Source organism: Panulirus ornatus, chromosome 1 (genome assembly GCF_036320965.1).
Source record: "Panulirus ornatus isolate Po-2019 chromosome 1, ASM3632096v1, whole genome shotgun sequence".
Lineage (NCBI taxonomy): Eukaryota > Metazoa > Arthropoda > Malacostraca > Decapoda > Palinuridae > Panulirus > Panulirus ornatus.
In genome coordinates this window covers 71554805-71571578 of record NC_092224.1, presented here as the reverse complement: position 1 = coordinate 71571578, position 16774 = coordinate 71554805, and the positions used below count along the sequence as shown (strand labels likewise).

Below are 16774 nucleotides of genomic sequence, written 5' to 3'. Positions count from 1 at the left end.
ATTATCTTCTTCATAAGTACGTCACAAAATTAGGAACAGTCCAGCTGTAGCATATTATGCCAGCATTTACCTCTGTTTGATTTTTATCTAAATTCAAATTTATTCAGAACAATAGATAATATGGTTTACCTCATGTACAAATACTTGCATACTAGTGTCTGTGTGTGTGTGTGTATATATATATATATATATATATATATATATATATATATATATATATATATATATATATATATTTTTTTTTTTTTTTTCTTCTTTTCCCCCAGTTTTAGCACTGAACGTTTGGCCATCTGCCAACACTGTGCTCTCCTTACGATTTGGGCAAATCACTTTGTTTTGTCATTTCTTACTCTTGAATGCTTTGATAATGTTGACCAACCATTCTTTTCCATGGTCTTCGATCGCTGACGAACGCTTCGACATGTCTGACATTTTCTATGGTATTGTAAACATGTCTGACATTTTGTATGGTATTGTAAAACATGTCACATTGTTGTGATTCCTGGACGTGCTTGGCGGCTGTCTTGGCCAACACTGGCGGTCGCCAAGACTGATGCACCCAAGATTTTAAAGTAAGAAATTGTGATCACTGAAAGTCGCAACATTCGTCGGTGCTCGATGGCTAGCTAGGCTTGGAAGTTCTTAAAAGTACAGCCATATAGAGAGGTTTAGCTCAGGCCATAACCCATGATATGGTAACGGTATCTTATTTCCTTGACTCGTTTTTCTTCATTATGCTCTGATCTTCCCGTTCCAGGAGAACTACGGGGAGACGTTTGATGCAGGCCACCCCCAGCCTTACGTGGCCAACCTCCTGGTGAGTAGTGTGGACCAGCCAGGGATGGTGCAGTTCAGGATGGTAGGGCTACATGTATCCCCTGTGGAGATTCTCAATAGGGAAGAAGGGGACATGTATAACGTGCATTGAGTTTAGTTTAAATTTTTTTTTTGTCCAGCACTGATACGACTGCTCCAGGCACGGCGGTATGACCCTCAGGTGTGATGGCCTGGCTGGTGACCTGACCTGTGAGGGACAGGGTCAGAGTCAAGATCTGCACACCCAGTGGTCGTGCCTTCATGGTCAAGAGTCGTCCTGTCGTGCACAAGGGTCGTACCGTCGTGCTCAGAAGGTTAACGTAGACCAGAAAGATTTCACGTGATTGACCAGCATAAACATTTGCATAGGGGAGTGTACATACATACATACATACATACATACACGTAAAGACATGATATATATATATATATATATATATATATATATATATATATATATATATATATATATATATATATATATATATATATATATATACACGAACAAAGTGCATATGAACGTGCACTTTCATAGAACATACAAACCTCCAACAGCCAGGATCGAACCCGGGACCCCTATATCGCTCCCGCCTGTTGCACAGGGGTTACAAGGTTTACTTAGTTTCTATGCTGAATTCAGTTACGTGCTAGGCGAGGCTTATAAAGCTGTTCTACTGGGTCTACTTAATGGTACTAGCTGCTATACTGGGCTTTTGAAGTTGCTGTATTATGTTTGCTTAGTTATACTAGGTTTATTTAGTTGCTATACTGGGTTTATATAGATTGTACACGGTTTACTCACTTGCTGTATTGGGTTTATTTAATTAGTGTAAAGGGTTTACATACTTGCTGTAGTGAGTTTACATAGTGATGTACTGGGTTGATTTAGCTTCTGTACTGGGTTTACTTAGTTGATACACAGGGTTTAATCATTGCTATAGTGGGTGTACTTAATAGTAGTGCATGGTCAACTTAGTCGCTATACAGGACTTACAAAGTTACTGTACAGGCTTAATTTCAGCTACTTTACAAGGCTAATGTAGGCGGACTTACTTTTTGCACATCGTTAACTTATTTACTCAATAGGCCAAACGTAGCTGCTATACAGGATAAGTACTTGCTGTACCTGGCAAACTTAGTAGTTACATTCAACTTAATTGTTATATAGGGGTAACTTAGCTGCTATGCAAGCCTACATTACTTGCCACAGAGACCTTACTTACTGTAATAAGTGAATATTTTGATCTTAACTGTTACAACGTTGAAGGAAATTAAATAAACTGATGTGTGTTGAGCCGTGCAAGAATAAACGTATCTGATAAGCTGATCAAGCTTAGCTGGGAAAAAAAAACTGATCAGCTGAGCCTTGCAAGAATGAACTGATCTCCTGAGCCTTGCTAGGATGAACTAATCAGCTAATCTTATCAAGCTTTAGGACACTGGCGCTTGCAAGAATAAGCTTACCTGGTAAGTTTGTCTAGCCTAGCCAGTTAGCTAACTTGATAAACTTAAGTGCCAATAACATTCAAACTAACTATGATAACTTGAGCCAAGTGAACGAAACCAACGCAATAACATTCAAATTAACTATAATAACTTGAGCCAAGTGAACAAAACCAACACAATAAGCATAGAAATTTAGCGACAACTAAACAAGCTTAGGTTACCAATATGAGCGTACCTGATAGCGTAGTAAAGAGAGTAAAAACCGAACTAACTTTGGTGTACTTAACTCAACAGAAACTCAGATTCTAACTTGATAAGCTCAGGGAATCGAGCAAAATCTAAACGAACTTGATATGCTTCATATCGAGCGCAGCTGTGTATTAAGTCTGACTTATTAGGCAGTTTAGGGAAGCCGAACTTACCGTCTGGCTATTTAAGGAAGTCGTAACTTATTAAGTAGGAAGTTTAGGGAAGTGTAACTAATAATCGAGGCATTTAGGGAAATTTAACGTGCTGACGAGACAGTTAAGGGAAGCTTAACATATTGGGCAATTTAAGAAAGCCTAGCCTATACTAGGCAATTTAGGGAAGTTCAACCTACTGGACAACTTGCGAAAGTTCAACTTACTGGACATTTTGCGAAAGTTCAACTTACTGGACAATTTGCGAAAGTTCAACTTACTAGACAATTTGCGAAAGTTCAACTTACTGGACAATTTGCGAAAGTTCAACTTACTGGACAATTTGCGAAAGTTCAACTTACTGGACAATTTGCGAAAGTTCAACTTACTGGGCAATTTGCGAAAGTTCAACTTACTGGACAATTTGCGAAAGTTCAACTTACTGGACAATTTACGAGAGTTTAGCATGGTGTGTGGGAGAGTACTTGCACATTTGGCACTGGGAAAGGTAGGTGAAATTTTATTTCTTTTTAGGGGTTACAAGCTGGGTCAGGCTCGTTGTTATATTTGCCCTGTGTGACAAACTGTAAGGTAAAGGGAAGAGGATGAACGGAAGGATGTGAAAGGTTAGTGAAGGGAATGTGTGTGTGTGTGTTTGGGGAGGGGTGTAGTGGAAATAGAGTGGACGGTCTGCTCAGTGAAGACAGTGTTAACACACTTTTTTTTTCCTCTCTATTTCTTAAGATACGTTAAGACTGGATCTCCTGAGGTTTTGTTTATCTTTCAAAAATTAGATTCGAAAATTTTTGTACTGACATCGTACGACCATGTATGGATCGTGTGTCGCTGAACTACTTTTGAAGAAAACGAGATCATAGTAATCGCTTTGTGAATCATGGTTTGGTATCTTCCATTATTTCATCTCAAGCAGTCCAGTACATGTTTACTGTTGTTTGTGTGCTTGAGTGTTTATTCTTTCAGCGTGAACAATGATTCTTGTTATCCACGGTTGACTAGTGTATATCACTCACGGTCATTATCTGTAGGGAAAAATTTTTTTATGTATCTAAATTGATAAGAAAGATCTTCATACTTTCAAAAAGACATTCTCTGATTTGATCATACATTTAAAAAGACATTTTTGATTTGATCATACATTTAAAGACATTCTCTGATTTGATCATACATTTAAAAAGACATTTTTGATTTGATCATACATTTAAAGACATTTTTGATTTGATCATACATTTAAAGACATTCTCTGATTTCAATATACATTCAAAAAAAACATATTCTAGTTTGATCATACATTTAAAGACATTCTCTGATTTCAATATACATTTAAAAAGACATTTTCTAATTTGATCATACATTTAAAGACATTCTCTGATTTCAATATACATTTAAAAAAAAATTTTCTACTTTGATCATACATTTAAAGACATTCTCTGATTTCAATATACATTTAAAAAGACATTTTCTAATTTGATCATACATTTAAAGACATTCTCTGATTTGATCATACATTTCATGACATTCTCTGATTTCATACATATTTTCATTACATTTGACCCCACAGGCACGACGTTATTGGTCTGACTTATAATAAATCATACGTACTTTGAAAGGCTGTACGGTACGGTCTTGCTGGAGGGCTGAAGTACATATACCAACGCATTATATCCCCCCTCTCTCTCTTTCTCTCTCTGTCTGGCAGATCGAACATGTGAACTTCACTCACGTGGGCTATTACTCCTGCATCCACAACACGACCGAGAATAAGAAGAAGCAAACCTGTGACGTCAAGGACCCGCTTGTCTCTTCCATCTACGTGTACGTCAGAGGTAAGTCCGAGGCTTGAGCTAGACGGCGCGGTGTATGGCTGCCACACTGACCCACCACAGCGGTACGTTGATGTAGTGACCATGGCCTGGTTTCCGACGTGGTTGCAGGCATGGCAAGTGATGATGATGTCTTCGCATTATACTTACTGGTCCTGGTGATGGTATGATGGGTTGGTCCATTATACTTACTGGTCCTGGTGATGGTATGATGGGTTGGTCCATTATACTTACTGGTCCTGGTGATGGTATGATGGGTTGGTCCATTATACTTACTGGTCCTGGTGATGGTATGATGGGCTGGTCCATTGTACTTACTGGTCCTGGTGATGGTATGATGGGTTGGTCCATTATACTTACTGGTCCTGGTGATGGTATGATGGGTTGGTCCATTATACTTACTGGTCCTGGTGATGGTATGATGGGTTGGTCCATTATACTTACTGGTCCTGGTGATGGTATGATGGGTTGGTCCATTATACTTACTGGTCCTGGTGATGGTATGATGGGTTGGTCCATTATACTTACTGGTCCTGGTGATGGTATGATGGGTTGGTCCATTATACTTACTGGTCCTGGTGATGGTATGATGGGCTGGTCCATTGTACTTACTGGTCCTGGTGATGGTATGATGGGTTGGTCCATTATACTTACTGGTCCTGGTGATGGTATGATGGGTTGGTCCATTATACTTACTGGTCCTGGTGATGGTATGATGGGTTGGTCCATTATAGTTACTGGTCCTGGTGATGGTATGATGGGTTGGTCCATTATACTTACTGGTCCTGGTGATGGCATGATGGGTTGGTCCATTACATCCGATGCTCTGCACATGGTAGTGGTGTGGCTGGAGGTGGTAACGGATCAGTCCACTTGATGATGACCGCTCTGCCGCGTGTGTACCGTGTGTGTGTGTGTGTGTGTGTGTGTGTGTGTGAGGCAGACGTGTGGTGCACGTACGTGGCCATGTTGACCCAGGATGATCCTGTGTCTCACCGCTTCCCATCTTCCTTTTTGCTTACAGATGAGAACAACTTGCTGACGACGGACACGCAGACTGTTTTCTTTCACCCGGTTGTGGGTACGCCCTTCATCCTCCCCTGCAAACCCACCTTCCGGGACGTGGTAGTCGAACTGAAGGATATCCAGGGAGACTTCGTAAGTACAGTGTTGCCACGCTGGGCTCGGGTGATCTCTCATCACTGTAGTCCACTTCATTCTCACGTTCTGTACAGTCTCCTCCACAACTGTGTCTCTCTCTTGACGGGACCTTAACCACTTGACCGTCTGAGGACGACCCTGGATTGACTTGACACTTCACTTGGACCTTGACCTGCAGCAGCTGTAGTCCTCAGAGCTGCAGATACACACACACACACACACACACACACACACACACACACACACACTCGGCCTACACCACTTCACAAGAGAAGAGAGAAAAAAAAGAAATTTGACATTCCTGAGAAACTCTGAAAACACACTCAATGATCATCAGTGGCTGCAACCTTTCTCTCAACATATTCATCCCGAGTTCTAATCGTCTTACGACTCTGACGGTGTCTGTATACAGGAGTACCACCCACACTGGCGTGTACAGGAGTACCACTCACACTGGCGTGGTTTACATGGACAATGTTCACACTAACCCAGAACTTCGGATTCAGGGGGAAGTTCACCACTCCCATTGTCTACATGAAGAGGCGACAACTCCCTACACTGGGGCGCCAGTGAGCTGTGGCAGGGCTTCCACTGTGTGAGTTATTCTGTGTCATAACTACACTGGGGCGCCACTGAGCTGTGGCAGGGCTTCCACTGTGTGAGTTATTCTGTGTCATAACTACACTGGGGCGCCACTGAGCTGTGGCAGGGCTTCCACTGTGTGAGTTATTCTGTGTCATAACTACGCACACATTAACCTGGGGTGAAGCTTTAGAATACGTGGGTTGAGCCAGGCACCGGCTCTCTCTCTCTCTCTCTCTCTCTCTCTCTCTCTCTCTCTCTCTCTCTCTCTCTCTCTCTCTCTCTCTCTCTCTCTCTCTGTGGACTGTCCATCTTCCTCCATAGCCCCCGATACGTCATCAAACTGTCACTTTCCAGTGTATAACCTTATGGTGTAACTTCACCACCCACCTCTCCATCCCTCAAACCAGAGCGAGGGCGCAGTAATGCCTCATTTCTGACCAGAGTAACTCATGCTCGAGGAAGATGTAGTACACGGGAGAGAAAGATTTCTTCACACACTTGGCATATATGAGAAAGTTCGACCAGCCCAAACACTCAGACTTAAAGACTTTTAATTTTGGCTCTTTTTTTTCAGAGTAATAACGAGTGATTTTACCCTATATGTCTTGTTGATGGCGTCAGGCACGCGTTTGCAATTCTTTCCTCCGTGTTGGAACATGAGTGTGTGTGTGTGTGTGTGTGTGTGTGTGTGTGTGTGTGTGTGTGTGTGTGACGTGCAGAGGTGAGTGGACGATGTAGGCAGCAGCTTGCCTCACTACTGGTCTAGCACGTCAGGGAAACTTGTATTATTATTGTTATTCATGACTTATGAATGATATCACAGAAGACTAATGGAACCTTTCATAACCCTATGATCCTCGAGCGGGATGGTACGATCTCTCATCACGATGGTACGACCCTGGAGCAGGATGGTACGACCCTGGAGCAGGATGGTACGACCCTGGAGCAGGATGGTACGACCCTATAACACGACGGTACGACCCTTGTGTATGATGGCATGGTCACTGATCTAAACCCCTTTATAGTTCAGGTAAGGGCTTGGGCAACGTATCCAAGGATCGTACCGTCGTGCTCAAGGTTTGTACCATCAAGGATCAGTGCCGTCGTGCTCATAGGATCGTACCATCAAGGATCGTACCATCAAGGATCGTACCATCAAGGATCGTACCATCAAGGATCGTACCGTCAAGGATCGTACCATCAAGGATCGTACCATCAAGGATCGTACCGTCAAGGATCGTACCATCAAGGATCGTACCATCAAGGATCGTACCATCAAGGATCGTACCATCAAGGATCGTACCGTCAAGGATCGTACCATCAAGGATCGTACCGTCAAGGATCGTACCGTCGTGCTGGATCTAGTGAGACCGTAGGTCACACGTAGTGCCCCAGGGGCACAACATGTTGTTGTTGTAGCGCGCCATCCTGGTGCACCATACTCCTGCCTGACCCTGTCCTCTACCTCCACCCGTCTCTCTCTCTCTCCACAGATCCCACGTGAAGGATTTTCCTTCACCATTTATGACCAGAATGATTCAGCCAATCTGCGTTGCACTGCTTCCTATGGTGGGAAAACCGCAGAGCAGACAGCGATCATTGTCCCAATATTAAGTTAGTATTAGCCACGTTGCTTTGTCCCTAATATGCTTCTCTTCTAACACGGTTTATATAACTAAGTGTTAAGGTCTTCCCACATGGTACTACTAACATGAGCCCTGCTGACACGTGCCCTACTAACACGTGCCCTACTAACACGTGCTCTACTAACACGTGCCCTACTAACACGTGCCGCTTTGCTCCGGATCCATCTCTGAAGAGATGAACTTCGTCTCGTCATTATGACCGTCAGGAGAGCGGCTGTGGTCGCTGCATCTTTGTGTGTGTGTGTGTGTGTGTGTGTGTGTGTGTGTGTGTGTGTGTGTGTGTGTGTGTGTGTGTGTGTGTGTGTGTGTGTGTGTGTGTGTGTGTGTGTAGCCCCAGTCGGCCGTACCTCTTGTGGCCCCTGCTATGGAGAAGACCCCCCCTTATGACCACCAGGATAGACCCTTGTGTCTATGTCTGTGATTCCACGTAAGGGAATCAACCTCACCATCAACTGCGAAAGCCCCGTACAGCGCCGCTGGGTTGCTGAAACCCACGATGCAGTCGCCTCACTCACTCACTCACTCACTCACTCATCATGAAGCTTGCCTGCTAACCCGACTTGTATGTGTATGGTCCAGGTTTCGTGCTTGTGCTACAAGCTTGTGCTGCTTGATCATCTCATGCTTACCAGTCCATCTCTGATTGGCTCTTCGCTGGACTGCGTAAGCTGCATCGAACTCCTTTCCACGATGGATGTTAAGTGCCTTTGCGTTGGACCCGTACCAGTGCGTCTGAGACTACTGCAGGCAAGGCCCTTGAAGGTGGTGCTATGGACCTGGTGTGTGGGGACGCGACCTTAACATATCATTTTGGTGGCCACGTCACATCCCAGGGTCCTGCCATCATGTTCAGAGGGTCATAGTTTTCTTCAGCGCTCCAGAAGAAGGGGATATGGTGGTTCCTTCCGTCTCATGGTAATGTTTCCTCTGTCAGTCACCTTCATCCGTCTCATGGTAATGTCTCCTCTGTCTGTCACCTTCATCCGTCTCATGGTGTTGTCTCCTGTCTGTTACCTTCATCCGTCTCATGGTAATGTCTCCTCTGTCTGTCACCTTCATCCGTCTCATTGTATTGTCTCCTGTCTGTCACCTTCATCCGTCTCAAGGTGTTGTCTCCTCTGTCAGTCACCTTCATCCGTCTCATGGTGTTGTCTCCTGTCTGTCACCTTCATCCGTCTCATGGTGTTATCTCCTGTGTCAGTCACCTTCATCCGTCTCATGGTGTTATCTCTGTCAGTCACCTTCATCCGTCTCATGGTGTTGTCTCCTCTGCCTGTCACCTTCATCCGTCTCATGGTGTTATCTCTGTCAGTCACCTACATCATGTCGTTCATGCGACTCGTAGAATGTCGAACTCGTGTGACTGACTGGTGGACTCTGACGGCGGTGTTGCCGTGACTACGTTGGGCTGCACCACAGGAAGGGGTCGCTTGTATCTTGGCAACACCGTGAGAACTTCTCCAGCACTATCTGAACGTCTCGTGTTCGTATTGTACGTAGAGTTAAGTGGGAGGAAGCACATCAGTCGTGTTCATGCAGACGAAGAGCAACTGTCTCGTAGGTCCAGGTTACCCAGGGTCAGCACCGGAAACCTACAGGTCTCTGGAAAGCGGAGGAAAGCCTTACTTTGTTAGCAGTATAGGTCAACTTGGCTCGTTTTCCGTCAGTTACGTTGGTCGTATGTAGTTACTGGAAGGTCCCAGCCAATGACCAGCTTGTATCCACGTGTTGGTGGTTTGTTAGACGGACTTCCGTAAGGAAAGGACTCGCCAGAGGACATGAAAGGTGCATCAAGTACCTTCTGTCACCAGCAGGTGAGCTGCAGCAACATGTAAAAATGTTCCTTACGTTCAGTGACGTAAGAACTATCTTGTGTGGACCTCTGCCGTCTGGTGATGTGAGGTTATCAAGTCATGGAAGTTAATTCCATGGTGGAGGGCAGTGTCGCGGCTCATACAGTGTGGAACCTTAGTTAACACCTGGCGCAGCCTACCTAACACTCCTCTCTGGGGGAATGCTAAGACTACTCCAAAAACGATGTATATAGTTCGTTTCTTATGTTGAGCGCTCCAGTCACGGACAAAGTCCACATCAAAGCCTGGCCTTCGTTGAAATATAGAGAGAATTATGAAACGAAAAAGAAAAGACAAGGGCAAGTATTTACGAATGTTGGAGGAAGCGAAGTATCTCTTTATCATTAGATATCGGGTCACGAAGAGTTCGAGGCTCTGTGTAGGTGGTCAGTGTTGGAGGAGCGTGCAGGCTGTTGCCAGATGAGGCGTCCTCAGCAGTGGTCAGGAGAGGCAGTGGTCAGGAGGACGTCAACGCCTACCCTCTCCACTGAGGAGGATGGTCACCTGCATGGTGAAGTGTCAGGAAGATCTCACGAGTCCTGGCCAACATTAGCTGCTGCTCCTTGAGGTACACCACCAGTGATCTGTTGTCAACTTTCAGCCATTTTCCAGGACTCAGAAAAAAACAAAAATGGTGTAATTTTCTTGAGAGACGAAGGAGATGCCAGAGTGCTGATGATCGGAACGTTCCACCATGTTAGCCGGAAGGTTGGGCAGGCCAAGGTGAAGTCTGAGCAGTAACTGTTGTACGTAGATGTACTGGCTGGCGGTGGTGACCTTACCTGGCGTCAGTAGGTCATCATTGCAGGTAAGTCCCGGGTCACCTGTGGTGTGTTCTCCCGCTCCCGCTGTACAGGGGTGTGGTGGTGGGGTCGTTGGGGGGATGATTCTCACCCTCACAGCCGCTGACCAGCAACACTAGGGCTCATGTGAGGTCCTTACCCGGGGCACCCGAACTACTGGGGCTGCTGCCTCTGCCCCCTTGATAACATGGCTTAGGGCGTCATCCTCCCAGCGGCGGGTCTCGTGGCTTGCCAGCCACACTGCCAGGGGCTGTGTACCTCTCAGCCCGTGGCCTCTACGCCGTAGCTCCAAATATTGAGGGTAGTGAGCACTTGAGCACGACTCCTCGAAGCATGAGGGTTGGACAACTTGGTTATGAGGGCTTGCTCTGTTCTACCGCTTGAGAGTCAGGTCGGGGAGGCCAGGTCATCCTTCCCGAGGGTCACTTTCTCGTGCTCAAGTAGTGCCATCGTGGTCGAGGAGGAGGTGGTAAGTATCGCAACCTACAGGTCTCCATATCTCACATCCTTCCTCACCAGGTTGTGGTGCCGTTCGGGGCAAAGGTTGGCTACACCATAGCCAGGCCGACCGTCCGTAGCCACTCGGGCTACTACATATGCACCGCCCGCTATGGTAACAGGACTCAAGAGTCGTACATCAATATTGAAGTGATTGGTACGATGATCCTCTCTCTGGTTGGGACGCTTCCATGTGCCCGAGACGCCTAGTGTAGCTGTGTTGACTTGTGTGTGTGTGTGTGGTGGAGTAGAGGCGTCTGTTGTCATAGTGCTTACGTCTGTTGTCCATCTCCGTCACGGGTACACCGTCACTGGGTTTCCGTGGCAGATGTTGACGTCTGTGTAGTAGGTGGAGACTGAGGAAGTGGAAGTGGTTTGGTGAGCGCGCTGGTTCTGCTGCACGCCTCACACATAAGCTGCCACATGACGTTTCATGTGATTCACCCCTTTTCCCAAAGGGATTATAACTGACAGTCAACCCAGATATAATTCACATATAATTACATGTAAAAGATGAGAGATATACCTGTTATATTAAATGTGTATTACGATTTCACTTAACATGTGTACAGAATGTCATAGAATATAAGATCTTTAATATCATTTTTCATGCATTCACTGCATTCAGGAGGAAGCGACTGTCCAAGCACGTAGATTTTGTGTTTACAGTGAGTGATGATGGATGGACCTGGTGTGGATCTAGCCCGTCCTTGTAAAGACACTACAGCCGACCCTTCATAGAGAACGTTGTTCACTATATATGAATTGCTTCCTGGTCACAGGTTGACGCTCCTCCCACTAGTCTTCACGTCTACTTAACACTGCCTTATTTCCTCCCTATTTGCAGCTGATAGTAATGATAATAATAATAATAATAATAATAATAATAATAATAATAATATAATAATAGTGATAATAATAATAACGATGATGATAATAATGATTATAACAACGATGATAATAATAATGATAATAGTATAAAAAAAAATTTAATAATTCTCCCATTTGCTCTGTCTGTAAATTAAAACCTCGTGTGGTTTCTGCGAATGTTATAGAAGTATGTATGTCTGTTATTGAGTGTATATATCGTTATCAGTGGCCGGTATGTCTTGTTATCAATGGTAAGTATGTCTGTTGTTATCGGAGGCGAGTATGTCTGTTGTTATCAGTGTTGGTTAAGTCTGTTGTTGGTATCAGTGGCCGGTATGTCTTGGTGTCAGTGGTCAGTATATAAGTAATTAACAGCGTTGATCGTTGTGGTGGGTATGTCTGTTCCTCCTGGGATCTTGCCATCATGGTAGACTCGTGTCTCCAGTGTGTCCGGGTCGGTTCATCATGGCTGCTGATGACGTATTGATTACAATCGATGTATTTTGAATCTTATGTTGTGGGTGTTGCTTCATTTTATTTCTTATTGACTGATTGATTTTTGCATTGTTTGTTGACATCATTTTCACTTCCTCCACTCTAGCTAGAGACACGTTTTATATAAGTACACCCAAACATGGAAGTCTGGCATGATACGAAGTCGAATTTCAGGCATTACGGATATTCCATGCTCCCGAATCTAATACAAAAACTGGGTTAAATTTAGTGTGTTTACCTTTATCAACTAGTAATGTATTCTTGCAAGTTATATAATTTTACAACCACAGAAACACCACTGGAGAGACTAAGACTCACCCTCTCAGCTGTGTTTTAAATTCATTGTGGTGATCATATGAGCCGTTGTGGCAACGTCCCGCCTTCAAGTTTGGGTGTACCTCAACATTCGTATTTATTTGGCTATTGCTTTCTTTTTTTTTTTGCTGCTTTGCTTGTATGATCATTAGAACTTGCTTGTAGATTTGCCTGATGTGACTTATTGTGATTTTTTTTGTTTTTGTTTTGTTAGATTTATAGTAGCAACGTATTTATTCTCTGAAGAGGAAAGATTTATTATGGCGATGTCACCTGGGCACTTTTTCTGGCACATTTTATCCCGGGACCTCGTTTCCGGCGTACTGGGGCTGTTCTGGCGCACTGGGGCTGTTCTGGTGCAGTGGGGCTGTTCTGGTGCACTGGGGCTGTTCTGTCGCACTGGGGCTGTTCTGTCGCACTGGGGCTGTTCTGGGTGCACTGGGGCTGTTCCGGCGCACTGGGGCTGTTCTGGTGCACTGGGGCTGTTCCGGCGCACTGGGGCTGTTCTGGTGCACTAGGGCTGTTCCGGTGCACTGGGGCTGTTCCGGTGCACTAGGGCTGTTCCGGCGTACTGGGGCTGTTCCGGTGCACTAGGGCTGTTCCGGCGTACTGGGGCTGTTCTGGTGCACTGAGGCTGTTCTGGCGCACTGGGGCTGTTCTAGTGCACTGGGGCTGTTCTGGCGCACTGGAGCTGTTCTGGTGCACTGGGGCTGTTCCGGCGCACTGGGGCTGTTATAGTGCACTCGGGCTGTTCTAGTGCACTGGGGCTGTTCTGGCGCACTGGAGCTGTTCTAGTGCACTGGGGCTGTTGTATTCTTGCACCCACTATGAGGGAACTCCTCTGTGTGGATCAGCCATCACTTAGAATCAAGTGCCATGTCAAGGGCTTTAGTTGACCTGGGAACTCACATGTGTTCGGTGTGAAGACGACCTGAAAACCCCATCATGATTTCTGCACACAAATTAATCACAAATTTATGATAACATTGATCCAGCTTTGTACTTCCAATTTGCCTCGTCGTTCTGATTATTTCATGAAGTTCTTCTCATAAGATATGAGATATTAATCTGCTTATGTAAACACTTCAATAGATTGCCAGTTGATAAGGTTTCAGGGCGACAGAATTCGCTCTGAGTTGGTTTTATTGATCAAAGTCATTGAGAGGTTATAATTCGTTTCTCTTTTCTTTTCTGCCCATCCTCCACTCCTGACCACAACACCCCTCATGCTATCATGGATCCATTCATAAATGACACCTACATGAACGTTTTCTGGTCCTTGCCTTGATATACTTATCACTGTTTCATCTTTCATCACTTCGACGTACCTCTACCATCTATACGTTTCAATTTTCTTTTCTTTTTTTCTTTTTTCTTGCATTCTTCCATCCTTGCTTCTTCCCTCCTTGCCTCGTACCTTCTTCCAACACCCTTGGTCTTCTTCCCTCACCGACTTCTGTTTCACACTCCACCCCCGCCTCACAATCCCAACAGGTCAGGACAAGGAACTGTCGCCTCCCATTGTAGAAGTAGCCAATCACTGGCAGCTGAACAGTGTGATAGATGATAATAACGACCACTATGATGTGATAGAGGGGGACTCGGTCAACCTCACCTGCAGCTGTACGTTTCCCTCCTACCACACGAAGAACCTCCGGTGGAAAGTGCCCGATCATATCACCAACGAAGTAAGGATAACAAACTCATAATCAAATGTTCCATTCTCAACAGACTACTCTTGTACTTCGATAACTTTTTTTTAATTTGTAAAAAAAAAAGAATATATCAGTAAAGTTAGTGATTGTAAAAATATATCAGTAAAGTTAATGAATGTGTTCATTATTGTTGTGCTTTAATAAGGTATAATACCATGACAAAATAACATCATGACTAATGATAATGTTCATATATACATTAGGTTTAATATGAAATACATCCTACAGACTTGTTCCTCTCTTGCCCTTATAATTAAAAGATATTCTTCATCTCTTTCTTCCCAGACTGGCAGTCACAGGGTTTACAGGTACACCAAACATGACTCGCAACTGAATCGCACGTATGTGATACTCAACGCTGACCCGACCATGGACTCCGGCGAGTATAAATGCATCGCCTCCTCTAACGGACAGTCTTCAGAATCCAACACCATAGTTATTGATGTCTTGCGTAAGAGAATAAGGAATGTGCTTGTACATTATAGACGGTTTAGTGATCCAGATGAAGCTTATAATAACACAAAGGTTTGCTTTCATCACGAGTGGGAGCGAAGATAAATAAGAGGCAACTAACCAGAGAGTCTGTGTTTATTGCTTACTTAATGGTAACCTTGAACAGTGATGTCCACAGTGTGTAATGATGATGAGAAGCATATGCGCGGATATTCCAAAATACATATGCAAAACCTTTGGTAGACTCTGTCTGGGTTTACATTACAGACTTGATACAATACTAAGTTTAGGCTACTAACACAGATGGGTTAGGTTTGATGTATGCCATATATAGGAAAGATTATGTATTTAAAATTGATAGTGTGTCCAGGATAGCTTCTAACGTTATTTCCTGAAACCTTCATGGCATACAAGATTTGGATTATCCTCTTGTGGTCAACACTGTATACCAAGTTTAGTCCTTATCCTAAGTTATTGCTTGAACAAACAGACAAAGAATAAATTGCTACTCATTAATCTTGTTTGGTATGGAAGTGAGTTTAGAGCAGTGTTTAGAAAGTGAGCATTTGGCTGTGTAAACAAAAATGAAGAGCAAGACTTTTTATGCACCATTCAGTCCAGTGTTCTCACAGTCCTGTTATCCTATCCAGCCAAAGCGTCTGTGTTTGTGGAGCTGAAGACAGATCACCCAAACATCACCTTGTCTGGAAATCCAATTAGGTGGGAGATTGATTACCATGCTTATCCCAAGCCTGACTTCCTGTGGTTCAACGAAGGTAAGGCACCTGATTTGTTGTTCTGTGTGAAATTGTTGTTGATACAAAAATCAAAACTCTAATTCCGATTAGGTTTTGTTCATGGATAAATAGATACACATTTTACCATTAAAACAATAATATATATATATATATATATATATATATATATATATATATATATATATATATATATATATATATATATATATATATGCACACAGCTCTCTTAGCTACATCATGGACAACAAAAGTACAATGTGTTCTTTGTGGTTTCCAGTCAAGTTCAACCACTCAAACAGTCTAGGAGTGAAACAGGAGTCTCTTGCACTCATACATTAAATCAAATAAAAATTCAGAAATATTCATCATGAAAGTTGTTGTAAGTTTGATTACAAATATGTTAATTGATCTTCGTCATACTACCTATCTTTCCTCTCCTCATCTTAGTTACATCCACACACATTAAGACACCCCAGCCTGAGCCTTCGAGGAGGATGAGCACTCGCTGCCTGGGTAATTCTTCTTTCCCCTTTTAGAAAAATTGAAATACAAGAAGGGAGTGTTTCCAGTCCCTCATTCCTGCTCCCTTTGGTCGCCTTTTATGACACACAGGGAATACGGGGGCGCAGGTCTTTCACACCTACTCCAGGCATAAGATATATTGTCAACCTTTCTTCACTCATTCCATATACTCAAACCATTTCAGCACACCCTCATCAGCTCAGTCATTTTTTATTTCCACACATCTCTCTTACCCCTTTTATTACTTACTCGATCAAACCACCTCACACCACGTATTGTCCTCAAACATTTAATTTCCAACACATCCACCCTCCTCCACACAACCCTATCTATAGCCCATATCCCACAACCATATAACATTGTTAGGACTACCATTCCTCCAAACATACCCATTTTTTCCCTTCCAGATAACGTTCTCTTTTTCCATGCATTCTTCAGTGCTCCCAGAACCTTTGCCCCCTTTACCACCTTATGACTCACTTTCATTTCCATGGTTCCATTCGCTGCTATGTCCACTCCCAGGTATCTAAAACACTTCAGTTCTTCCAATTTTTCTCCATTCAAACTTATGCCCCAACTAACCTGTCCCTGAACTC

The 16774-nt window shown here is 43.9% G+C and overlaps 1 protein-coding gene across 1 annotated transcript in view; it reads left to right on the top strand.

The window, feature by feature from the left end:
- The first annotated feature begins 659 nt into the window (after nucleotides 1–659).
- The window catches only part of LOC139749540 (vascular endothelial growth factor receptor 3-like), a 104298-nt gene continuing 88183 nt past the window's right edge, over nucleotides 660–16774 (top strand). Inside the window, exons 1-7 of the mRNA XM_071663527.1 lie at nucleotides 660–817; nucleotides 4381–4507; nucleotides 5529–5662; nucleotides 7744–7864; nucleotides 14225–14418; nucleotides 14731–14896; nucleotides 15549–15674. Of these exons, the coding sequence (XP_071519628.1) occupies nucleotides 14815–14896; nucleotides 15549–15674 (208 nt within the window). The 5' untranslated portion in view covers nucleotides 660–817; nucleotides 4381–4507; nucleotides 5529–5662; ... (1 more) ...; nucleotides 14225–14418; nucleotides 14731–14814. The remainder of the gene's footprint in view (nucleotides 818–4380; nucleotides 4508–5528; nucleotides 5663–7743; nucleotides 7865–14224; nucleotides 14419–14730; nucleotides 14897–15548; nucleotides 15675–16774) is intronic.